Here is a 26,882-nt window from a genome sequence, read left to right on the forward strand (position 1 = left end):
CGAAATGACCCTCAGATCCTCCACGAAACTGCTGCCGTGTACATAGGATGTGATTGAATGGGAGGACGAAACAAAAACCCGTCTGTCTATGAATGACTGAACGTACTCGGAGACCTTTTATTTATTCGTGTGTGTGTGACACCTCCAGTCTGTCAGAGGCAAGAGGGACGCTGCTGTTGACGTCAAGCCTGATTTTCTGCCCCCAAACAGCATCACCGGGTAAGCTAATTGTCACGGCTTATAAGAAGAAGCCGGCTAATGTTACCTGGCTGTACCTTAGCTAGCTAACTGTAACCAGCTCTTCATGCACCGTGAAGACGTTTATGTACACAGTAGAGGTTTCTCGTTTGTGGTTATCTTACTAATACTGGAGCGTAGTTGTGTCAAGACTTGCTATAGAAGCTAACCAAATGTAGCTAGATCAAGTTAGGACTAACATGTTCTGCCTCATTGACTTGCCAATGTAAGAATAATAGGTTTTTGTGAGAATAATAACCAAAATCAGAGCGAGGGAAAGAGTGTGGATATGTGGGTTTCAAGGTGAGATGTAGGAAAACCTGCCAATGAGTAATCTTCCAGTCAAAGCATCGTATAATCAAAGTTAGATAAGTTTCTGTTTCTCCCTTAAAAATAATGATTTTTCTGAAAATTTTTCAAAAAGTAGATGTTTGGCCTTCAGGGTGTTACATCAGTTATACATTTATCTTTAAGATGTTTTTAAAAGCAGAACGTGTTCTATCTTCTCCAACTGTAGCATGTTAATATGATATTTCCAAAGCTTATCTTAAGTTTCGCTTGTAAGATAATATTCTGAAGGAGAACTGCAGCTGTTAAATTAATGTATTAATGTAGCTTGTAAAGTAAAATGTGCAAAATTTCTACTTGAAATGTAGTTAAGAAAAAGTGTAAAAGAAATTTCAACCAGCACTTCATAATTGTACTCTGGAGCAGGAAGTAGGCTACATGTGCTCTGTGGCTTTCTGTTCCCCAATCTCTGACCTCTAAGCTGGCCTGTGGGTAAAAGTGATGGGTCGAGCCAGACCAAGTCATGTCCGAACCCTCTAATTTTGTGGTGAATGGTGCTTTGTTGTAAACTCAGGATGAGTGGAGCACATCGACAATGCGTTCAGTGAACCGACATCATGCCCATAGCCATCCTTCTCTCATCTAATGACAGTCTTGGTTTATGATATATACCTCAGGTCTGAGAGAAACAATAATTAGGGGCCTTGGGTAAAGGTTGATGAGTCTATGCACAGCTTAACCTGCCCTTCTCTCTAACGGTATATAAAGTGACCCGCGATGGGACAGCTGAGTGTGTAGGCATAAGAAGAGGAAACCAGAGTCTGCTTTGAGAAAGAGATTTCTTTAAATTAAGAGGGAACTAGCACAGGGTTGTTGCTGCTCGTGTGTCTCCACCATAAAGGTATGATATTCTTTATCAGGGTTCAACATTAATGTTTTAGTTTCTTTCAAGAAATCTATTTGCCTGAAGATTTTAACTTGCTAGAATTGCTAGATTTACGAGCCCGACGTAGTACTTTTTTTTACCAACCCTGGAAAAGCAGGCAATCCTTATTGTTGAGCCCTGCTTTATGCTTTTGAATTAGCAGGAGTTTGTCTTTTTAAACGGACACCAGAACAGCTGAGAGGAGCAATAAGGAGTGTTAGGGCGGGATCACCAGACCTGTCAGATACACACATATATCATGATCACAGGCTGCTACATGGCGATTACAGTACTAAAGGTATTTTGAAAAAGGTTGAGTGTGCTTTTAAATTCGTAGATTACAAAAACACATTGATTCAGTGCGTGGCGTGACAATACAGTGGTGTTTACTTTTTTCGTCCACTTGTAGTTACCACTGAAGTTGAGTTTAGATGTACGGTAGATTGGTCCGTTCACCGACCACCAAACTAGTGCACAGTAGGTTGATGAATTGTATGTTTACAACTGAAAATCCCTTTACTTATTTTTGTTGCTGCAGGATAAAAAAATAAATGAGGATGGTTTCTCTTGGAAATGTTTTTAGACAGGTTAAAGTTGAGCCAAGATCAAACAGACAAGTGCAGGTTGAAAAGTTTCCATTAGCACTTTAGCACGTCATTGATAGCTTTGCCTTGAGCTCTAATAAAACAACACTTTTCCAAGATACATTAGAAGGTGCTGTTTAGCTCACTATTATGGAGCTCCCTTATTATTCACTAATTTATTTAAAAGGTGTGTGTGTGTGGGTTTTAAGTGGGGGCAGTTTGTTCGGTTATAAGTCCTGGCAAAACAGTACCATTATTTGTTCAGATATCGCTCTTTCCACGTGGCGTTCACAGGCTGGTAGGTAGATACATGTTTAAATTGGCAGAGTCTCCTGCCTCAGCTCCTGTTAGACTTGTGACCACTCAAGAGATTGTGTCTCTGCTCAGTCAGGTGGAGAAGTTGATGATGACATTTGTGTGTTTACCACTTTCTCTGTTAATTACTTGTTTGCTCATGGCTTCACCTGTTTTGTTTGTGGTTTCTAATCTGACAACATTGTCATAAGAGAAAAGCGTAAAATACAAAGCAGGGCAAACAGGTGCTTTCTAAGAACAGAGAAAGATTTGAAAGGCTGAGCAGAGCACAATCGGCTGCATGCCTTTGGGATTGGAGTCCAGCAGACTGTGACTAAACATTTTCCTGTCCGGCTCTTCCCTCTTTTCCCCTCTGCTTCTGACTCTCTGTAAAAGTCATATTTAACATCATATTAGAGGCCTTCACCGTTGTGCTGAAGGACTAACATCCCTGCTGCCTGTTGTCTCTCCCTGCCACCATTTATCTCCACAGCTACAAATAGGTCTTGGACTCTAAGTGCATGTGAGTCTGGGTGTGCGTTGACATCAGTCTGACCAGACGTGCTGACATTTAAAAGCAGTTTCTGTATTGTTTAATTTGGACTGTAGCCACACTGAGACCAAGGCAAAGGTCTGCCAGTGAAGAAGGATTATGCTCTTTAAGTGCTTCATGTAGCTTCGCAGTTTGGACCTGTATGCTCTCCGGAGAAAAATAAAGACTTAGATCATGGACTAGAAGCTTGAGTGCATATGTATATTTAGTGTCTTTACTAAGTCCTGGGTTATCATCACAGCCAAGGAAGCAAGGTGACAGGCAGCAGTTTAATAGCTCCTCTTCCTCGCTGGTTATATTGCGTATAGATAGAGCACAGTCGGTATTTTTGAGGATGATATCGATTTATGAATTTCAAAGTCAAACCCATTACTACATTTTTGTTTGTCCTTCTTAAAGAAGACACGTACTGAGTGGGACATTTTACAACTGAAAGATTGTTAAAAATGACATTTGTTAATAGTGACAACCATAGACTATTAAGCCTATTACACAACAATAGTAAACTTTAATCAAAATAGATTGAATATCAGCATAAACAACTATTATTAGATCAGGGGTCACCAAACCTTTTGATACATAGAGCTACTTCAAGAGTACTGAATAATACGAAGGGCTACTTGTTTGATACAAACTTCCTGAATAACATAGTTGCACGGTTCACCTTTTAGTGATAATATTATCATTATTAATAATAATAATAATAATAATAATCATAATAAATATTCATATATGTGAAGAGACTGATCACCTGTTAATGTTAATTATTCCTCACAATGATTATTAACAATGATTTACCATGGTAGGAAACACAGATATAGTTAAACATGCAACATTATCTATTTACGTTCTCAATCTATTTCAACATTTGAAAGTCAGAGTTATCACATCTCTGATATCTTTGTAAATATCTTTATTGACAGTTTTGTATGAATAAGAACATTTGAAGCATTTTGTTCAAAATCACACCAGTTATATTTTAGTACAAAGTATCACTTCTCTAAAAACATTAAGAAATCATGAACTGTCACATCTTCAAATCATTTCCTGTTTGTACAAACACTAACTTTGTAACATCGGATTAGAGGAGATCACATCAGAACCTTTCTTCTCGTCTTTGAACAGTGTTTTCAATTTTCAAGACCTCTCCGTCCGAAAAGGCTTTCTTGTACTTTATTAATAATGTGCAGCTCTAAATGAAGCTTCCTGATGCTTTGTGTGACTTGTTGACCGGCCTGGTGAAAGAGATGCTGCTGCCCAAATCTGCCTTTAACTCCCGGCTTGTTCTGCCCGCAGTGCTGCAGCTGGTAGTTAGTTAGTTAGCATGTTAGCATGGTAGCTTCTGTGACGCGTACTGAAGTGTCTCCACAATGAGCCGCTTTGCCGTCGCCCCGCAAATGAGACGTACATACTTTTCTTTCACTGTTGTAAAAAATTATTCTTCCTCCCAATCATTGTGAAAATAGTTCGTTTTCTTTCGCTTTTCTTCCATGTTTAGCGTAAAAAACGCACCTAGCGCCCCACCGTAGCTGCTCCCGCTAGCTTGTCTCAGCGAAAAGGAAAATGGAGATTTAGCTTGCCCGTGAAATTGAACTCTGACCCCTACAGAGTTCTGCGGGCGACTCGCGTAGTCTCTGCGAGAGACCAATTCTCCCCGGGCACCGCGTTAGCTACCCCTGTGTTAGAGTAATACTTTTAATTTAAATAAACATTAATGAATTAATTAAGAGCTGAAATTAGCCGATGAGTTGTACTACATAATGAAATTAAATAAATCAATCAAAATATAAGCGAATAAAGTTATAAAAAAACCAGTAGCCTAATAGTATAAATGTAATTATTACCATGATCCCAACCTCCCAGTCTCTACCATCTCCTGGCTAATGATATCTGATCAAGAACAGGGCTGTTATACAGTTAGTTTAATAGAGTGCTGTAGGGATGACGTGTTTTTATAGGCCAACCCCTGAAGTTAGCATCTCGTTGGTTTCCTCGATTAAAAAGCCAATGGGATTTTTCTATAGCAGAAAATAAGATATGTGTCAAACAAAGATAAATGTTTATGATACTTACAAGTTTTGTTCAGCAAGATAATCTTCACAAATAAAGACCACTTTTATGATTCTCGAGGCGTAAATTCAATCACCAGAAGTCAAAAGCTAACATTGGGCTATAAACAAACTACACCACGGTCGCATAACTCGCGTCAGCACCACTAAGCTAAAGGCAGCATAGTATTTGGCGTGATGACATTTAGTTGTCTCATTTAGCCACTTGTTAGTAACTGCCTTTTTTAACACTCATAAAAGCTTAAATATTTAAGAGTAGGGTATTTTAACCGTACCCATTGACTCCGAGACGAGGGAACCGGAAGTGCTAAAATGCTAACTAATTTCTGGGATTAGGGACTCATTCCTGCAGCAACACATAATTGGTTCATATACTTAGTTGTTGATTTGCAAACCTAAACACTGACACATTAGGGGCATACCACTACTTTATCGTTTTAACCTTGTTTGTTACCAGCCATTATTTAACTGTCATGAAATAATGTGGTGCTTTTTTGTTGACACCTACATGCCACAGGTCCTCTTGCCTTTAACCCGTGTATGTAGAATGTTTGATATGTTAGATTGCAACACAGGCACATGTTTATCTAGGGCATGGCTTTGTCTTTGTGTTTTAACCATGTGTTGCTGCCTTTAGTCACTCCTAAACATTTTGTTACACACCTTGCCTTTCCTCTCTCTCTTAATGAAATATATATGTGGAAGAGGAGCGCGATATCACTTTACCTCTGGCTGATTTCCTGCAGTTGGAGGGAGAGGAGCTGGGCTCATTGTTGGACGTTTGTCCCCTTTTGAAACTCTGGACCAGTGTAGGTTAAGGCAACTACGCTTTAAGTAGGGTTGGGTGATATGACCCTACCGATTATATAGATTTATGTTCTCTTTTTGTTTAACCTTTTATTTAACCAGTTAAGTCCCATTGCTATGAAGACTTTGGGACAAGGTAGTAGCATACACCTTTGCTGAAAACCACCATAGGACTTCCAGTAGTCTTAATTATGGCCAGGGTTATCAACTTCCTCCTTAATTTGGCTGTCTCTTTTTAATATCTTAACTTTTTTTCTTTTTGACAATTCTGCAAATCAGTTGGAAAAACATATTTTTTTGTAATTTATACAATTGTACTGTAATGGAAGATTTTATCCATATTATGCACAAGGGCTGCAACGATAATTTTCATTACAGATTAATTATACAAAAAAGAATGAATTCGATTAATAGTGAAAAATGTCCATCACATTTTCTTTACTTTCTAATGATTGCTAGTTTGTTCCGACAAATAGTTCATAAACTATCAAGTATAAAAATGTTTTATATACAAAATGGAGAAAACAGAAAATCGAATATTGGAATAGATTCTGTCGTTTCAGCACTTGTATCCACTCCTGGCTTTGAACAATAGCAGCCAGCAGTAAGGAGGGTAAGGTTCAGAGCTCCTGTGACTTTGACAAGGATTGTGTAAGAGAGAAGTGTTATGGAGAGAAATTAAAAATTGCAAGATGTAAGATGATGCAGTTTATTGGGGAGAGGGAGACTAATTGAAGAGGAGAGTTTTCTCTCTGCCTCCTCAGCTCAGAGAGGAAAAAGTTGACGAGTGAACGCAGATTAGATGTAGGAGAAAGCAGACAGACTGACTGTAAATACGTTTTCTGGAGTTTCTAAAGGCCCTGTCACACATATCGGTATGGCAGAAACATATGCTGGTAAAAGTGAACGTATACAGCTACGCATGTCTAACATATTGATAGCGTATCACTTACTAATACAAAATGTATCAGACGAATGCCCAACGAATGCATAACGTATACAACAATATGGCGTATACAAAATATCGGCTGGTATACGTTGATATAAGGTAAGGCATAAGTAGTATTAGTTAAGAGCATGCTGTGTTACGCCGGGGTACGTTATTGAACGCTGAGGCCGTGAAAATGTATACGTTTCTGCCATACCGAACTGTGACAGGGCCGTATGTCTGGCGTGTTCGGCGTATCGTTTGCGTCCTTCAAACGATCACAACTTACCCTTAATTTATATCAATGTATTGCCGATATTTTGTATGCGCCGGCATACGTTTCTGTCATACGGATATGTGTGACAGGGCCTTAAGCCCTCATTGACAGAAACTTGATCATATTGGCTGGCAGTGTGCAGCTGAATTGGATGTTTGCAGCTGCACTATACCCCTCACAGATTTCATTGCAGGCTAACTAAATAGCAATTTATTTATTTAGGATTAACAAGGAATGCTCATTGCAGTTTCAGGAAAGGAATGATGTGGTTTGGCTCGGTTTTGGACTTTGTGGCCTGAGTGTTCGGAATTTGAAGAAGGCAAGTCGTTGGGTAGCGTGAATACAGTACATTTAAGCTGGCAGCTGCCATTTCAGATTTATTTACTTCCCTTCTATTCTTTCCTATTTCTTTCTTCCTCACCGGTGAGTCGTAACCTTTGTTTTATCTGTCTCTCTTTCTCTCCTCCACAGTCCACTGCACTCCCGAGGAGCTTGCTACTCTCTTCAGGCATTTCTTCTTCTCTGCTCGATATTTCCCCGACTCCATCTCTGCTCCCAGGTAACCTACGGGCATTACTCAGCACGCTCGGAGCTTCAGGGCAGACAGACTGACTCAGACGCTTCACGCACCAGCGAGAGGCTCTGTAGGAAAAGGTAAGCGTTTTTCCCCACAAAAATGAATGGGTCTGTTTATTCAGCCCAGTTTTGCATGTGGACCTGCAGGGTGCACCGCAATGAATCGATTCTCTGTGCACATGGAGACATTACAGTTTGCCCTGTGTGGTGTGTACAAGAAAGTTTGTGTCAGGGATGGAAGAAGTGGTCGCATGAAATGCTTACATATTATTTTCCCAATTCCACATTGGCCGATTTTAAAATATGATTTCTTTTATTTCTGGTGTGTGTAAAACTGGGTACATTTTACATTTTAAATAATGAGGGAAGACGATCACTAAATATCTCAATGGCCGAGAACAGACAGCACATTCTAATAAAAGCTGATATCACTTTAAAGTAAAGCTGTGTGTGTGTGTGTGTGTGTGTGTGTGTAATTATACGTAATTGTCGGCTGTGTTTATCCCACTGGTTTCCTCCTCCCTCTGTGTGCTTTGTGCTATGGGCAAAGTTCTAACAGTGGGCCTTTGGGTCAACTTTGGGGGTGTAATTTGCCGTTAGGATTGACCCCTTAACTCAGGGGTCGGGAACCTTTTTTGGCTGGGAGAGCCATAAAAGCCAAATATTTGTAAATGTATTTCCTTGAGAAAATCCTTTTTAATTTTAATAAAATTGAGTTTTAAGTATATCACGTCTCTGAGTACTAAAAGCGCTATCAGTGTTTCCCCTACCATTGTCTGTGACCCCCCCCCCCCCCCCCCCCCCCCTGATTTCTATTTATTTTTATATTCACAACTCGCTTTTCACATTGAACAGGTGCTCTTTTATTGAATAAACTAAATGCTTATGTTATTTATCTAATTTATATGCACGTTAATGTGTCTACTGCACAGGTGTCAAACTCAAGGCCACAATTATATCTGGCCCGCGAGAAAATATCATGTCTATCATAACTGGCCTGCCGGTTTTGGTAATTAAATCAATGCATGGCACAACCACAGGAAAAGACATATTTGAGGAAGTATCTAAATGTGTGCGAAATGAAACTGTCCCGGGACAAACTGACGGGACAGACGACAGATGCACGATGAAAGAGCTTATTAGTTGGATGTGGGAGAAGATTCAGCTGATGGTGTATCATTGCATCATACACCAGGAAGTGCTGTGTTGTAAAGCACTGGAAATGGAACATGTAATAAGCACCGTAACACAGATAGGAAACTTGAGGAGATGCATTCTGAACATGGTGCGATGGCTGAGTCGAGGGAAAGTGCTGAATAGATTTTTTTGAGTTACGTGAGGAAAACGGCCAGTTTTTGGAAAGCCGAGGGAAAGACACCACAGATCTCTTTGACGAAAAGTAGCGATGTGAGCTGGCCTTTTTGTGCGACATAACGATGCATGTTAAACTGTTAAACCTCCAGCTTCAGGGCCGTGTGATCACGGACATGTACGATGCAGTGACAGCGTTCCAAGCCAAGCTGCCTGTGAGAGACTCTGATGCAGCAAGGAAACTTTGGTCACTGCGTCTTTCCAAACACTGACAAACCATCTCCACTGCTGTGTTCCCGACCGCGCATTCTGCTGATAAACTGAGCACATTTGCTGACTTTGCAGCTCAGAAATTTAAATTGAACTGCTCAGCAATCCGTTTGCAGTTGACATGGAAACAGCAACTGTGAACATCCAGATGGAGCTGATTGACTTCCAGTGTAACGACACACTCAAGGCAAAGTATGACTCTGTGGGCGCTGCACAGTTTCCAAGCTTCATCCCAGAAACAATGCCTCAACCCGCCTTCATGCCGCTCAGACTGCTCTGCATGTTTAGAAGCACATACCCGTGTGAGCAGCTTTTCCCTGTGATGAAGATGAACAGAAACCCACACAGGAGTCTCACTGATGCACACCTTCACTCACTGAGGGTTTCATTAGTACCCCAAACATTAAACTGGCAGCTAAGAAAAGATTCCGAACCTCTGGCTCTGACACATGTGCATACAGAGAATGTAGCCTACCTAAATATGTTCCATATCTTTTTGCACTTTCTCCAATATGTCTATCCTGTTCAATAAATGTGGACAGTTTTTAATGGGGAGTTTGACACCCCTGGTCTACTGCTTGCTTTGCGCAGTTTCTCCTCTTCTCTGTTTCGCGAAGGGCAGGGCTCCGCTCCCTACACACAAAGACGCGCACACACACACACACACACGTGTGTGCGCTGTGTAGTCAGAGACAGAGCGGAGGATAGGAGAAGAGAGAACTAAAACAAAATCCGCTGCTAAATGTTTTACTTTAAAATGACACAGTATAATTATTTATTATTTGTTAATCATGTTAAAAAATGTCAGCTCAAAATTGTCTGCGAGCCATATCGCGTCATCAAAAGAGCCATAGGTTCCCGACCCCTGCCTTAACTCAACAATTGAATATTCACGTACTAAACAGAACCGTGCAAAAGAAAGGGTCTTAGGTATTAACACTCTTTTTGTAATTTTGTCTAGTACTCAACAGTTTTGAATACTAAAGTTACTAAGTATTGGTTAATTTAAGTTATAATTTAGTATTTTATCTATACAATGTTATAATCTAGCTGTATGTGTTGTGATGGGTTTCAAGGTATTAAAGTTATGTTTACATTTGGTGCTTCTATGGCCAACTGTAGTTTAGAAAGCAGTATTTTTTTTGTCGTAGTTTTAAAAGTTTGTTTTGAGTATTTCTCTTATTCTCACAGATAATCAACAGTGAAGAAGCCATGCTTATCTGGTCCCCTCATGGCCGTGCCACTATGACCATCACCCTCCTCCAGTCCCAGCTGATGTTTCTTCTGGCCCTGGCTGTGCTTCTCTGCCCCTTGGGCCGAGTGACATGTCAGGGGGAAGGTCAGACACAGTCCCCTGCCCAGGTGCTCCAGGACCTGCTGTCCCGCTATGGAGACAACAGCACTATCTCAGTGCCCCAGCTGCGTTCTCTGCTGGCCCTGCTCAGCCAGGATCAGGGTGAAGGTGACAACAACATCAGCAGTGTGGAGGAGAAACTTAAAACAACCACACCTCCCAAATCCAACAGCTCCAAGGTGAGAACAAAAGCATTCCCTTACCTTGTGTTTGAACTATGATTGGATCAGCTGCTCCACTGTGGCTGATATAATAAGTGCAAATTGAATCTATGCACATGAAGCAATTACATTTTGGTATTCCAATTTTATGTTTTGCCTTCAAGCGTTAATTAGGAAACACGAGTAGAAAGGAGCCCTGGTGAATCTTTGACAATGAATGACAAAACCATCTCTCTATTCCCTGCCATCCCTTTGTGAATCAATTCATTTGTTAACACAGGCAGGTTTTTTTTTTATTGTCAATTGACTAATCAATTAATCCAATAATACTTTCAGCACTGCTACATAGTTTAATATATAGTTTGTGTAATCTTGCTATGGACTTGCTGTTGAATACAAAAAGTACATTGAACTCATAAGTAGCTTCATAACCATGTCATTAAACCAGAGTTGCAGTTTATAGATTACTTTTTATTGCCTTCTTTTAACGACTGCTCATGACATTGACCTGCTACCATCATGAGTTAGAGGTAGAGTCTTATACTTGAGTGGATCGAAGTGGACCCGTATTCAGTCATAATCATTGGATTATGACCTTTTCATTTTTTGCTTGTTATATTTTTGGGCTTTTTATGCCTTTAATGACAGAGAGAAGTGTAGATAGTGAAAGGGGGGGGGGGGGGGAAGAGAGAGAAGGGGAACAACATACAGCAAATGGCCACGGGTCGGACTCGCTGTGGCAAGGACTCAGCCTTTATATATGGGTTGCCTGTGCTACCGGGTGAGCTACCGGGACACCCTGAAATTAGCCTTTTCAACCATAGCTGCACATTAATTGATGATGCATCATATAGGGTTTGGCTATGTAAAAAAAAAAAGGGGGGAATTATAAAAAGTGCTAGATCACTAAATCTCAAATCGTTTTGTAACATTTAAAAGAGTAGTAACCCTTTCTTTAGTATGCTACATGTTGTCACAATCAACAATCTCTACCAGCAATAGGATCCTGTCGGAGTGGTCTTGTAGTCTCCATGTGGTGTCTCCTTAGCCCTCTATATTTTCTTGAGGAGGTGCACGTTAGCTGTGTCAATACCTTCGGCAGAGCCTCAGAGCCCTCATAACACTGTGAAGCAGAAGGTGTAAATCCAGCTTTAGTCCTGCCTGGAAGAAGCAGGAACCACCGGTGCCAGATAGCTGAAATATTTAGCATATTTCCCATGCTTAGTGTCGTGGATGATTGACTCACTTGCTGATCTGCTTTTGAATAGATTTACCCTGAGTAACGGTGGCAAAGTTATAAACTCTTCTGAGAAATGAAATGGAACAAGAGGTGAAGGTCACATGTAGTTCTCTTAACTTTTCAATGTTACTTTTGAGGTTTGGCATCTCGGATGGATAGATTTCAGAAGTTGACATCACTGTACGTTTCCTAATGGCCTTTTAATGGCTGTTAGATATGAGTAGCAGTTTTGATTTAAATATCGAGCAATATTATGGCAAACACCCTACATTTAGACACGATTCAAAAGAAAAATAAGAAATGTTTGTCAATTTTACTCCATTCACCTTACAACATATAAAACAGAGATAAGCAGCAAATTCTCACATTTGAAAATCTAGAACCAGAGAATGTTTGGTGCTTTTGCTTGAGAAATTACTTAAGCGATGAATCAATTTCTTTGGACTTATTCTGCTAAATCCGATCTACTTGTTAAAGTGTAAATCGACCACTGAATACATCCCGGCTAATTCAATTGTTCAATGTAAAATGGTAAATTCCAACTGACTGACTGGTATGTTTTCATTTCCAGTGCTTAGCTGCAGACACGCTGGCTATTTACAGCATTAGTGAGCAATCACGGCTGGATGGGCCGGGCTTTCAGAAGCTGTGCCCCACCATGCTGCAGCAGTTGGATGCTGGCACCTGCAAGGCGCAAAAAGAAGAAGAGTCGAGCATTGAGCCCTCCCCCAGGCCCTCGGACGCCGAAGGTGAGCACCGATTTGTTTGTTTATTTGTCCACTAGTCCACCTTGAGAGCACTGAAGATGTTTATCAGGTTACATTTTATTTATTTAAAGGAAAAGTCTGGTGATATTCTAACATTTTCTTAACATCAACAAATCCAATGAAAATACCAAAACCTACAATGAATTGATCCCACTAACAAGTGTTTGTGTATGCATATGTACAAGCCTGATCGTTTTAAAAACAGTCCAAAAACTATTATTAACACGTCAAAGAGCCACACTGGGCGCATGTGTTTTCTCAGTATGATGATCTGGCCCAATGTAGTTTATTTCGACTCAATCCCACACGGTCCTGCTGATTAGTGCAACGAATCTGCAGCAGAAAATCTTATTTAATTAAAATTTTTAAATTAAAGATTATATTCATGACCTGTTTTGTTCTTCAGTAGGAACGAATGGGCTGTATGATATTATTGGTCTTTTCATGGAATTTGTTCAGAATAACAAAAATCTAGAGTATTAGCAGCCTTATCCTTTTAATAGTACCTATATTAGATGAATATTAAGAGTTGTGTACTTTTTGATATGCTAATAGAATTAGTTTTGTTGTTGGCTGTATTTCCTTTTACAGCTTCTTTATCTGTTCATTGTGCATTTGAACTCTTTTGCTCATTCTAGAGTGAGTACATTGTAATTTCTGTCAATGACTAACTCTATTACAGGTTTATCCTTTTTTGTAAACTGTATTTCCACCCTAATACAAGGAGACCTTTTAAAAATGTATTTTTTCACCAGATCTGAGCTCAAAATGTGTGTTTTATTGCCTGGAGTCAGTGATATCACGATGTCCCCAAAGGAGATGAAAGCCATAATAAGACACACACAGTTGGCCAGCTTAGGCTCAGATTGCATTTTTTTGTTTGGCTTAAAAAGCAACACATCCACAGACTCCAAAAACCTGCCTCAGTCAGCATATCTGATATGTAGCAGAGATCTCATCCAGGTAAAGACAGTCGGACAGGAAAGCATCCCTGCCACAAACTGCTCTTCTTTCCTTGGCTGCTGACTCACTGTAACTTCATACGGACCGCTGACACCCATTATGACGTCCTTGAGAGCCCTGGAAGACATTTTGGTGTCTCTGTCCAGCAAGCCTTTGCGTTATTGTTGAGTGAAAGCTAAATTGGCATTGCAGTACGTGGCTGGTATAAGAAGCTAGCTAATGACAGACTTGAAGAATTTGGTCAACTTCTGTGATGTTCTGCCCTCGATGTCCAAAAGCAGCAACTTTTCAGGAATGTTCTTCATTAGTTTCCACAAACAGCTTTGATTATGAATATGATGACTGCGGGCACCAGTGGCTTCATATTCTTTATTCACTAAACACATTGTGCTGCAGCCTTGCTAATTATTGCTAGTACGCAAATTTCAGTTCTTACTTTTACCCCCGTTATCTCATTCTGTGGCGGGTAGAGGGGTATTGGGTTGATGGCTGAGCTCTGGCTCTATCTCTTCCTCTCCACTGACAAACTTGTTTTCTCTCATCATCCACTCATACACCCTCAGCTGGCCTCACATTTGCCCTTGTAGATAGCTTATTTTGGCCTGAGAGCTGTTTTTCTTTGCCTTGGCTGTTTAGATCTGCCAGCAGCAGGGAGGCGGACGCCATTGAAATGAATCTCTACTGCAGATCTCACTTGACTTGACTTGTTTAACCTGATCTAAATCTAAATGTTACCCTTTCTTTCCAAGATCAGATCAGATTTACTATCAATACACGTCACTGGTCATGTTGAAGTCAACCCTATCCCTCACCAGCTCTTTTTTACCTGTTTTTATATTGTTAATGCTGATTTAGTATCCTCTTATCTTAAGTCTACTACTTGGGCCCATGACACCATATCTAGCAGCTATCTTAAGATGGTATTTGACTGCTTATCAGCAGAACTGTTGTACATTATTAACTTTTCCCTACAGACTGGTTTTCAAATGTCCTTCAAAACTGCTTTTGGTTTGATCTCTTTTGAGGAAGAGTACTCTAGTCTCTAGTTAAATTAATTTTTAGGTGATTTTCTGACGAGTAACTGATTACTCTTCATGAAAGTAACTGATGAATGTTTAAAGAAATTTAAAATGAGTGTTAAATTTAAGAACAGAATTGGGTATGATGGTAGAATGAGTGTCCATTATGTTTTTTAACAAGTGCCAGCTGTCCTTTTTTGAATTGTTCCCATTGCCTTCCCAATGTATGTCTAGGGGAGAGACTGGAATTTTAGAAATTAGTGGTTGAAATGTTCTTCAGTGGAATATGAACAAAACTGAGATCTTAGTCGTCCAAATTTGAGATATATTTAATAATCTAGGGGCATTTATTGATTTTAAAAGGGTTTTACCTTCATCTTTTGAAGAATTCTGCCTCTTAATCTATTTTCTGTTCCCTTTCTCAGCATGGAGAAGTTATTTCACAACATGGGATGGATTATAAAGCTCTCTTAATGTTACGCTTTCTTTCCCATAAACTTCACAGATGCTGCAGCCTCAGACAGAAATGGCACAAAAACTTTTAACCAATGTTCACAAGCCTTATTTTTTCTCTGCAGGTGTCAGTTGAAGCAGTGCTCCCCATCCTTTTGTGGCTTGGGACAATTAAAATAAATGTGTTTTTAGAGCTAAGAGTAATGAAAATGTAATAAACACATATAGATTTGTTGCACAGAAATGCAATTTGATCAGTATTTCATTGTTACCATGATTGTACGTAACATAACTCAGCATTGAATTTATTTAATTATTAGTTTATTGAAAGGAAAAAACGTTTTTTTGCAGTGCTCAAGCTCCATCACAGATATCATGCATGTTTTAACATTACACCCTCCTCTTCCATCTTACCCTCCCATCACTCAAACCTCCAGTGTGGGGCTTTTCCTTCCTGAGCGTGACAATCATCAATGCATTCTCCCTCACCGGAGTCTTCATCATGCCCCTGATGAAGACGCGCTATATGAAATACGCGCTCACCTTTTTCATCGCTCTTGCCATTGGCACGCTGTACTCCACTGCCATCCTGCAGCTCCTGCCAGAGGTTTGCCATCCATCCATCCATACTTACTTCTATCGACATCTTTTCACATCCATAAACCTTTTTTTGCTTTTACACAAACGCCAAAGTTGAAAGCCTCTTTAGTTCACTGTAGTGCCACATGGCTGTTTATAAAACTAGTGCACCTTTGCTCAAGCGCCCCTTGCCTCTCATATCTGTTTCCTCTCCTTCCTGCGTTTGTGTTCTCCCTGTGGTTTTCACCAGCTCCAATAAGCACTGCTTTTTGGTTTCACTCTACCTGCACTGCATCACCGATCATCTGTCGGTGCTTTTCTGTTTGTGTGCACTGTATGTTTGTGTCTGTCTGCACCATTTCTGGAAATGAGATCTAGGCCAGCTATGAAGTTTTTCTTGGAAAGATAGTTCAGCCCTTTCTTCTACCACTGCAGCATCTAGAATAGTTAAGCAGACTCTCTTAATAACAGTGGCTTTGAGATTTTTAAATTTCAATTTGTTTAAGACAATCCTGGAGAAATGGAGCACAGCACACTTATAGTGTACTTCAAATTGAAATGGGACCCCTTGTTAGCAATGCTCCTTCTGGCTATTTAAAGTTCATTTGCCCCCTTTTGTGTCCTCAGTGATAGCTAGTGTGTACCCTGAGGGCTAGGACAGTGGTACAGATGCACCCGAGTGGACTAGTGTGTGTGTGTGTGTGTGTGTGTGTTCACTTTAATCACATCCCCTCTCTATCAAACTGCATGGGGTTCCAGGACTGCTTCAAAGGACAACTTATTCCCTTCAAATGCAAATGAAAGATGGTGTCACTTGGGGTTGATCTGTTTTCATTGGACAAATAATCCTGGTATCTTTTTAAAATCTCTTTTTTTTTTCCTCAGGTTGATTTCTTTCAATCCTTCCTTACTTTTCAGGGGGTTAACTGGTTGGTGTTCTCAAATTTTTTTTTTTGTTCCTCCCCCTGGTGATTAATCTGATAAAATCAGTTCTCCACTAACTACCTCTCTGTCTTTTGTTTTTCTCACCTTCCCCGCTCTTTCCTCTGCCTCCGCTCTGTCGATCAGTGTGGGGTTATGGGATCCTGTGTGTGACACTGATCTCTCTGTGTTCGCTGGTCGGGGCGAGCGTGGTGCCCTTCATGAAGAAAACCTTTTACAAGCGACTGCTGCTCTTCTTCATAGCCCTGGCCATTGGCACGCTCTACTCCAACGCCCTGTTTCAGCTCATCCCAGAGGTAGTGCCGATGCTGCCGTGACTCACTTAGCTGCAGCTTCTTCAAAGTGCAGGGTTGCTATGCAATTTCAAGAAAGACAATGAGTAGGATGAGTTATTGTTGTGTATTATATTGCTATAATTGGCAGCCATCTTGCCACCGTCAGCATTCACTCAATTGAGCAACGAGCAAAATATCTCTCAACAAAAAAAAAGGTTTAACCTTTGGTATGGATGCCTAGTAATACTTACCACTGTAAATTAGGCTTATACTGGAGACAACTGACATATTTTAAGTTTATTGGTAATATATGATGCTGTGGACTAGTACTATGAGTGTCTGAAGTATTTGTATGCCTTTTAGTCATTAGAAACCTGATTTCAAAGTAAATATGGCTATAGTCTAATGTCCTCGAGAGACATTTAGTCTTGAGCTGTACTTGTATAATATTTCTAATCTTATATGTACCCTCATTAATAAATTCAAGTTTCTAACCAACATGGAGTTGAATAAATTGGGTCTATGAAGGAAACTTAGCTGCGATTCAAAGCCAGGTTCAAAGGCTGTGGTATAACCCACAAATATGAGAAATTGTCTATTATGTTTCTAAATGCTGTCTAGACAGAGCACACACCCATCTTGGCCATGTTTACAGCTGTTGTGTAATTCATTGCATCAATTCCCCTAACAGTAAGAACATTGGTACGCCTCAGAGCTGAAGTGGTCAGATTAATAGGTTTGTGTACTATGTCCACCTGTCTCTCAGATTAGAAACTGCTGTGAAATATATCTGCAGTATCTTTAAAAGGATGTCGCTGTAGTTGATGTTATTGATCACTTTGTTTATCAGCCGATCCTGACAATGAATATATAAATGTGGGAGAAAAAAAAAAATATATATATATATATATATATATATTTTTTTTTAACTCTGTCTTCAGACAGCTGACTACACAGCCTAGACCCACTTAGAGATCAGAACAAGCAATTCACCAACCACTCTCAAAAACCTGCTAAATTACATTTGACAGTTGTTTCAAACCTCATTTAGAAAACATGCACATTGAGTGAGGTCAGCTAATAATGATGTAATAACAGCTATTATAAATAATCATCACAAACTAACACCATCCTCTTCTCTACAATGGTAGGCCTTTGGTTTTAACCCCATGGTGGATTTCTACGTGTCAAAATCTGTGGTGGTGTTCGCAGGCTTTTACCTCTTCTTCTTCACTGAAAAGGTCCTCAGAGTGCTTCTCAAAAAGAAAAACGGGGTGAGTACATGTATAGCAAGAAATATGTGATATGCAGTATATTGTTTTATTGTTGGATACAAGTGATGGGAGGAGGGCAAATGATAAAGGCAACAACAAGCATACCCATAAGGTAAATATGTAGCATTACAATGTGTCAACATTACAAAGTTTCCAATATGATTACTTTTATATGGAGGCAGCTAAAGACCAAAGAAGCCACATCGTTACATTTAAGCTTCTTTTTTAAATTTCAATTGACGCTACATACGTCTTCTCTACATGTCTTTTTTTGAGGTCAAGATTGATTCAATTAAATTAGTATTTCTTTAAATGAAATGTGGTGCAATTTAAAAACCAAGCCTGGGTGAGTTGTAAGAATTGAGTTGACCAGCAGAGATAGACAGAAGAAATGAGCAGCTCTGAATCATCGTCTGTGTAACAGTCTCAACAACACCGTACTCTGCGAGCCTCATGGAGCTGGTATTTTTTGGCAGGTTTAAACCGCTTGTGTTCAAGGTCAACGCACAAAGACGCAACACGGTACGACGAGCGTAAAAGCAAAAGAGAAAACTAATTTGGTCTTGATTTTTCTCGCATTGTTTTCCCTTGTTCAATAAAAAGTGGACCATAAATCCACACGTATGATCATGGACCAGTCCACCAATAGAAGATTTTATTAAATCTTGAAAAAACAATCTAGGGCAGAGCAACTCTGTTGAAGGACAACATTTTACGTTATATACACAAGAAGCACACGTAAAATAAACAAATTGAAGTGTTTTCCATTGTTTTTCAGTACATCAGAGAGAACTAACAGTAAAATAGAGTCTTCAATATTGCAAGCTTTCAATTACAATCTTTTGGAAACATAGTTAGAAACATTTTTTTGAACAGTTTCATTGTCACATTCATTTGTCCTCTGGTGTTTCTTCAAGTTAAGTCAATAAGCCATGTTGTTATCAGTAAAACCGATTTTACTTTGTCTAAGCACCATCATGACGCATTATTTAAATTCTTCCCACCTGTTTATTATCTAACAGTACATCAGTGGCAGGTTTAACCAGTTGGATGGGATATTAGGGCCATCAGGTGAGTTATGTCACAGTACTGTAGTTAACTATAGGAGAGTTTCTTTAGTTTATGTTGGCTGGTTTCTTACTGTAGTACACTGAAAATGTGACACTTATTCTTACGTGTCCTTCAGAGAGGAATACAGCGTCACATTCCATCAGCTGTATCAATTGGGTGAAGGTTTCCTACACTTCACAAAATAAAAGCACTTCACTGTTTCATGGGAGAACTCTTGTCACGGTGAACCTGGGGCTTGTGCAATGCGGACAGTTCTCCCTTTGCAACGAGTAAACAGAAGAGTAAGAGCCAACTAACGGGCAGACGTCAAAAAGTTTACCGCGGCACCAGCCAAGGATCCCTTCTTCCCTTCAGCTGATTATAAATTCGGTAAAGAAACAAGCATTGGACACAATAGTACTCAAATTGAGTCATCAATTACTGTGACAAATAAAGCTTGTTTTTTGTGTGTGTGTTTTTAATATCTAGTATTGAATCCATGCATCTACGAAGAATGCTCTTTTTCGTTCAGTTCGTTTTCTTTCAGTGCTAAATTTCCTTTCCTCCCTATACAAGGTTGAGTATTGTATTGTCGTCATGACTTTGATGTTGTTTGATGAGTGGTCATATGTGCCTGCGTTTCAAACTTCTCTATTTATAAAGGACTGTGTACTGTTCCAGTTTAGCAAGGTCTTTGACTCTTAGCCATTTGGCTACTTTATCCCTGCCTGTTTGATCAAGTGCGGTTGTATTTAATGTGGCAGTTGCTTTAACACTTCTCCATAGCTGAAATACAGATCTGTAGTAGCACTGTTTCACCTTACAGAATTCACTCTAAATGAAATGATAAAACCAGCTTTAATGAAATGATGAGCTGCAGACGTTCATAGAGCTTTCCAGTGAGGCTGATTTCATACAGAAAAAGCAGCAGTGGATATACAGTAGAGGTGGTGACTGTGGGAAAGCTGCTCCACCTTGTGGTTACTGTGCTCTGAGAGATATGGTCCAGCCAACCTAATTAACAACTAACACATTGACCTGCTGATTCTATTACAGATGCTCTTGGACTCATATTGGCGCCTTCAGTGCTGCCGTCAGCTTTTTCCTTTCACTTCTAAATCTGTTATTGTCAATTTAACTGTTTTGGGAGAAGTGTGGTATTAGTGTAGTGCAGTATTGAGAAGATAATCTGTTCACTGGAATGTCAGATTATCTCCTCTGGTGAAATGTTGTGGAGCAAAACACTGACTTTGTTCTGCTTCCAGGAGTGTTTTACTCCAACTGAATGTTTACTTGCTGTGACTTTTGTGGTAGTTGTGAGTCACTGTCCTTGCAAACTTCAATAACATGTCACATAGAATATCTCTGTGATTTTGATTGAATCATTTTATGAGAGATTGCTGCGAGTGTTAATGCAGAAGTATTGTGGAAATGAGTCAAAATAGCAAGCCTTTATGGATAATACAGGCATTGGCTGCATTGCATATTTTCAAGCTTTACATGGCCACTCCATCTTTCTGACATGCTTGTGAAAAATATGAACCAGCTAGACCCCTCAGGTCCTCTGGGAAAGGCTGATGAAAATTGGTGAAACTGCCGCTGGAACATCCCACCATAATGTTAGGTGTGCTCAAACACAAACGTCCTTTAAAACCGAAGAGAAAACATTTATTTTTAGCTGCGCCTTTCAGTTGTCTGGTTTGCCGGGCTTAACTATTATTTTATTCGTCAATTTTTGGTCTTAATTATTATTGTATTTAATTAGATTTTTTCTTAGCATAGTATTTTGTCAGCTTTTTTAAATGAAAGATGAGTTGTGCAGAACATTGTGCTTCCACCTGAAATGAAATGTTATATATATATATATATATATATATATATATAATTTTTTTTTCTTTTTTTTTCTTTATATATATTTTTTTCTTTATATATATTTATATATAATTTTTTTTATATATATAAAGTCTAGCTTGCTTGCAGTTGCGTGGTTTTTTAAGCTGTCGTCCTGAAGGAGGCAACAAAAACAACTAAGGTAATGGCACAGTCCCAAAAGGAAATGGTAGCACAGGATGCTGAAATGGGACAACAGCAGCACAGGATATCTTGAGGAACGTTCAAGGAAACTCTGCATTTGTGATTCATTTCAAGTCAACTTAAGCTTAATTGCATTTACTGAAGTTCAAGGTTATTTTGTTTGTGAAGAAGGAAATATCCACCAACAATGGATCCGTCAAAATCTATTTTATATATTAATTATGAATAATATATTATGTATTGATCATGATGTCGGTTTTCTCTCTGTCTCTCAGAGCCACGGTCACAGTCATTACCCCAGCACAGATCATTACTCGACAACCGACGGTGATGTGGAGTGTGAGAAGGAGAAGCTGCAGCAGAACGGAGAGGCCAGCAGTCTGGCTCTGGGCAAGGTGGACGCAGGGGAGGGCGAGCTCATGCTCAGTCCTGCACAGACACCACAGGTAAGGCCAGCGGGCAGAGGATGGAGGATTGAATAATTGATTCAATTTTGTGAGTTTGTTTTTCATAATGGGACCGGATTCTGTATTTTTAATTTCTTAGTAATTGGATTTTCATCCTTGAAAATTAAAACCAGTATCATAAAGTGACACAAGGGGACATTACATACCATATCTAGAAAACAACAATACTGTAGAAGATAACGTTTAAAAGTTGTTCATCCATAGAACTTTAAAAAATGTAACTGGATGTTGTTGCAAGATTATTAAAGAAAAAATGAATCCATTCGAAAGTAATTTAAGACGCTGGCAAGATGATTAATCGGACAGGAAAGAAGAAACTTTCTTTCTAACACTTCTTCAGATGACACGAGCTGAGAGGTTAAATTGAGAAAATCAGCTGACATTTCATAGACGTGAATCAGGATAAGTAGTACTTCAAATTCTGTGTGTGTAGTCTAATTAGCAGCTGATTTATAAGCACATCCTTGCTCATGATTTTACATTTAACTCTAATGTGTCTCCCCCACTCTGTTCATCCCAGGACTCCCAGAGCCCAGAAAGCGGGGGTCGGTCCGGTGGCGGTGGCTGCTATTGGCTGAAGGGGACGAGCTACTCTGACATCGGCACGCTGGCCTGGATGATCACATTGAGTGATGGCCTGCACAACTTTATCGACGGCTTGGCCATCGGCGCCTCCTTTACCGCCTCCGTCTTCCAGGGCGTCAGCACCTCTGTGGCCATCTTGTGTGAGGAGTTCCCCCACGAGCTTGGTGAGTCAGGACAGGATCTGAGCCAGCAGGAGTTTCGTAATGGCGTGTTGCTGCCCTGAACGTCTACCGAACTACAGGTCTCACCCGATGATACCTTCTTTCTCTTTATGTCGTTCTCTTTCTGTTACCAGGAGACTTTGTGATCCTGCTGAACGCTGGTATGAGCATACAGCAGGCTCTGTTCTTTAACTTCCTGTCGGCCTGTTGCTGTTACCTGGGCATGGGCTTTGGCATCCTGGCCGGCAACAGCTTCTCCCCCAACTGGATCTTTGCCCTGGCAGGGGGAATGTTCCTCTACATCGCTCTTGCAGACATGGTCAGTATTTGGGGATAAGGGATGAGGTCACCACTGATGTATATGTCGTAATGGTGGATGTGTTCTTGTGTGGTTTCTCGTTAGACATAAGCAGACTCCTTTAAGAGATTGTTGCAAGAAGATCCTCACTTTAATTCCACACACTCGAAGAGGCCATTTGTAGTTGGAGAACATACATTTGGTTGATTTATGATTATTATATCGAGAAGAAAAATCTGTCACCACCATTGATCTAGAAATGCAAGGTTTATTGCCGGCAGTAAATGTTATATTTGAAATAGTTCCTTATTTATTAAAGGAGTGCAACAATAGTTCTACGCAAAGCAATGTATTGCCAAACAAGACAAAAAGGCTGAATTAGAATGTTTGCTCCAGCTGGTTGGCGTGCTGTTTTCAAAATGGCGGCCAGATCACAAACTTTCTCATTTTTCAGCTAAACCGTAAACTAAAATATGTTTCTGAAAACATTTGGTGCAAGAAATAGGTAATGCAGTAACATAATCTTGATTCATATTTGATCAGCGCTGCCTAGTTTGACCGGCGTTCACAAGCAGTGACACTGCGTTACAGACTCCTCGGCACTGATTGGTTGTGTCCCTGTTTTTCACAGATTATCTTGTCTCGTGCTCTTCTGCCATGATATAGGGACAGTTTCAGCTAAAGATATTTTTTATACAGTGACTGTAGCTTCAAATTAAATGTGTGTTACTAAACAGACCCTCCAGGGATTTAATAATATATATTAGTAACATGGTAAGATCCTGACAAAAATAGTCCTAGACTACGAATAAAGCTTAGTCATGCTCTCCCTGCCTGTCAACACCTTTCAAACTGTAATACAGGCTTTCTGCCCAAAATCTGTTGCTGAGATAACAAGATGATGTCACTTGAGTAATATTGTCAGACTTGACCAAAACTCCTTCAGTCAGAAGACGTACGACAGATTTCAGAGTGTGCAGTATTCTACATGTCTCGTAAATTGACTTTGACAGGTAAAATCTGTGGAGTGCCACTTTTTAATATGAAAGACCGTATTGTTGAGAAGGTGCATGCCTACTAAGTTAAAAAAGTTCTTTCTCTCTCCGTTTTCTTTTTTTTTTTTTTTTCAGTTTCCAGAGATGAATGCTGTGAGTCGTGAGGAAGAGGACGCGGGCGGCAGCAGCTTCCTCCTCACCTTTGCCATCCAGAACGCCGGTCTGCTGACGGGCTTCTCCATCATGCTCCTCCTCACCATGTACTCTGGGCAGATACAGCTGGGCCGGTGATGTACTCTGGGCAGATGCACCTGGGCTAGCACCGGCCTCCTCTGGACCAACAACAGCGCTGACCAGCGTGAAAGTAATCTGAGATGTCAGCTGGTTTGTGCTGGGGTAAACTGACTCCTAGAGGAGGGAACTATTTTTCCCCCTATCCATCTTCTTCCCATCCTCAGTTTCCAGGACCCCAGAGTTTAGGTAGTTTGGCTGCTGTACGGCAGGTACCCACAACTCCTCCTATAGAAAATATTTGAGTAGCCGTTCATGCAGAGTTTCTGTTCCCCAGACTACTGATCAGCCATGTTGGCTCCTGCTCTTGTTTTTTTCTCATCTCGTCCTTCCCTCAGCGGATGTCATTGAGCCCCAACGGTTGAGATTCAACTGATACAGAGTATTTATATCACTAATCCTCTGTGCCCGAAACACTTCCTCAGGAGGTGGGAAAAGCACAATCAGGTAACAGCAGCTGTATTATTAACATTACTGGGTCCTTTATCCTTCTGTTCCAGACTTGTACCCCCCCACCCTCGTTTTTCTCATTTCATACCAAAAATAAATCGTTACGGACCTGAACTGGAATTTTATTCAAGTGTCAACATCGTCCTGCTGGACTTTGTTGTTTGTGTGTTGATGATGTTCATTTTTTTTATCCATGATAAACATGAAATCGGACTTCTGAAGACCAAATATGGGCAGGCCATTGAAAATGGTGAAGGGCTACACAGTGACGCTTGGAAGGGCACACTTTATTTCTCCTCAGTATGGACTTCCTCGGCATGCTGTTAGAGAATCCTGAATGAAGTCGGGTCGGATATGTAAAGCAACATACAGATCAGAGTTTGATCCGGATCAGACGCAACAACACCCAGCGTCCATGGCTGCATTTCTCCATATAGTTTACCATCTGTGCCCTTCATTAATATAGCATTGAATTGTTGTTTTATTATGCCTTGTATTCTTAGTCACAATTTTCCCCAGAAGTATCTATTCTTATACAGTACAGTAACATTCAAAATACTGTAAGATTAATTATATATATATACACACACACACACACGCATATATTATCTCTCGCCTACCTTTCTGTGACCATATTAATCACACATATCAATGATAGATAAATGAAGTTTATATACTGTATGTTATGTTGTTATGAGAAACTCCGATTCTTTGAGTTACACTATATGGCCAAAAGTATGTGGACATGTTTATATACACTTTTGGTGTGGGGTTGTTTTTCATGGTTTGTGATAGCCCCAGTTTGTCCCTCCTCTAATATTAAAATTATGTTGAAGGAAGGGGGGGTACCGAAAACATCAACAGAGATTCAATAGTACATAAAATCTGTTCAAACTTTCTTGAGACGATTAATCGATTAAGCAACAAATAATCGACAGGTTAATAGATGATGATGTTGCCCCTGTGCACAGAGCCAGGTTCCAAAATCAAGCAGGAAAACCTGAAACTATAAAAGTGAAGGTTGTTATAGCAGGAGATTAATGCCCATGGTTTAGGAATAAACTGAGTGTGATGTCCATATACTTATGGCCAGTGAAAAACAGTTTATGATCTGTAATGTTGGTGTCCATTATATTGTAAACTACAACAGATGTAACAGTAGTATTGCTAAGGATGAAACTGCCATTCACACCATAGCAACATCATCCTTTGTGCTACTGTTGGACTACAAATCCCTCCATGTTTGATTCCTGTTTACTCATGTTTTCCAGGAGTGCACAGACTTTTTCTCCATACAATATTGAAGGTTCAACAGAGAATACATGTTCCTTTCCTAAAACATACATGCGTTTCTGTAGATTCAATATTAATGTAGAATAGAGCTGTAGATTATTTTTTTTAGAGATTGAAATTTGAAGCCATGATTGGCTGTAACTTTGTATAGAGAAGTTTTCTGTTATTCCTGGATGGAGAAGGCAAGCTATGAAAGCGGGTACCATGAGGTACCGTATTACTGCTGGATATGTGAGATGTGTGGGAGATTGTTTTGTTCTTTGAGCCATAAGATATTTATTTTATGATTTACACCCAAGATAAAGAATTTGGTTTTAGTTTACCACACAAGCCATGAAAGCAGACATTTCAGTCTTTTTGTTTGTTTATGTTTTGCTTTAGTATTTTATTTTTGAATAAATGGGAAATCTTATTGCATTGCATATTTTAACTATATGTTAAAAACTGACGTCAGAACTTTTAAACACAGATACAGAATTTCTTGTTATGATCATCTAAACCTCATAATGTTAATGTCAGACACATCCAATAGATCGGATCATAAATTCAGGAGCACACACGGTAAGACTGCTTTACTGGTACAAAAACACAAACATTTTTTCAGATGGTTTAGTAAAATAAAGTGTTTGATTTTGATAATTTATCAATGTGCTTTCAGACATCATTTTGAAAAATATTGTACCTAATGTAATTTATGGGAATCCTCATCAGCCTTCTCTGTCCTGGATATTTCTTTTATAAACATCCTTTTCCAAGAAAATCATGTGTCAAGCATCATCATTGTCTTGTTTCATCATCTTAACAGTTTATTCACCAGCCCCCACTTTGTCAACTACTTTGTAAAAAAGATCGATGACATACGCTCTTTATTTTCCGACTTGTGTGACATTTGTTCACCATCCACATCCCTTCCCCCCACTCTTACTTCTTTCTCCACTCTCTCTCCGAATGAAGTTCTATCTCTCGTTACCTCTGCCCGTCCTCCCACCTGCCCTCTGGTCTCTATCCCCTCTCACCTTCTCCAGTCTATTGCTCCTGACCTTCCTTTTCTCACTCATCTCAACACCTCCTTAACATCTGGTTGCTTTCCTAACAATCTTAAAGAGGCGAGA

General features: G+C 39.8%; 1 protein-coding gene across 1 annotated transcript; it reads left to right on the top strand.

Annotated features, from left to right (window-relative positions):
• On the top strand, window positions 1-26,530 carry slc39a14 (solute carrier family 39 member 14). The gene is made up of 10 exons (XM_029440439.1): window positions 1-219; window positions 7,434-7,616; window positions 10,311-10,652; window positions 12,446-12,623; window positions 16,724-16,893; window positions 18,024-18,146; window positions 21,506-21,676; window positions 22,218-22,446; window positions 22,578-22,762; window positions 23,872-26,530. Exons 3-10 carry the CDS (start codon window positions 10,332-10,334, stop codon window positions 24,025-24,027), a joined length of 1,533 nt encoding a protein of 510 aa, XP_029296299.1. The 5' UTR covers window positions 1-219; window positions 7,434-7,616; window positions 10,311-10,331; the 3' UTR covers window positions 24,028-26,530.
• Window positions 26,531-26,882: the final 352 nt, after the last annotated feature.

This window comes from Cottoperca gobio, chromosome 9 (genome assembly GCF_900634415.1).
Source record: "Cottoperca gobio chromosome 9, fCotGob3.1, whole genome shotgun sequence".
Classification (NCBI taxonomy): Eukaryota; Metazoa; Chordata; class Actinopteri; order Perciformes; family Bovichtidae; genus Cottoperca; species Cottoperca gobio.

Coding starts and splice junctions, on each gene's coding strand:
- slc39a14 (XM_029440439.1), top strand. CDS start 10,332: ATGCTTATCTGGTCCCCTCATGGCCGTGCCACTATGACCATCACCCTC. Junction 10,653..12,445: donor CCAAATCCAACAGCTCCAAG/GTGAGAACAAAA, acceptor TTTCATTTCCAG/TGCTTAGCTGCAGACACGCT. Junction 12,624..16,723: donor CAGGCCCTCGGACGCCGAAG/GTGAGCACCGAT, acceptor TCTGTCGATCAG/TGTGGGGTTATGGGATCCTG.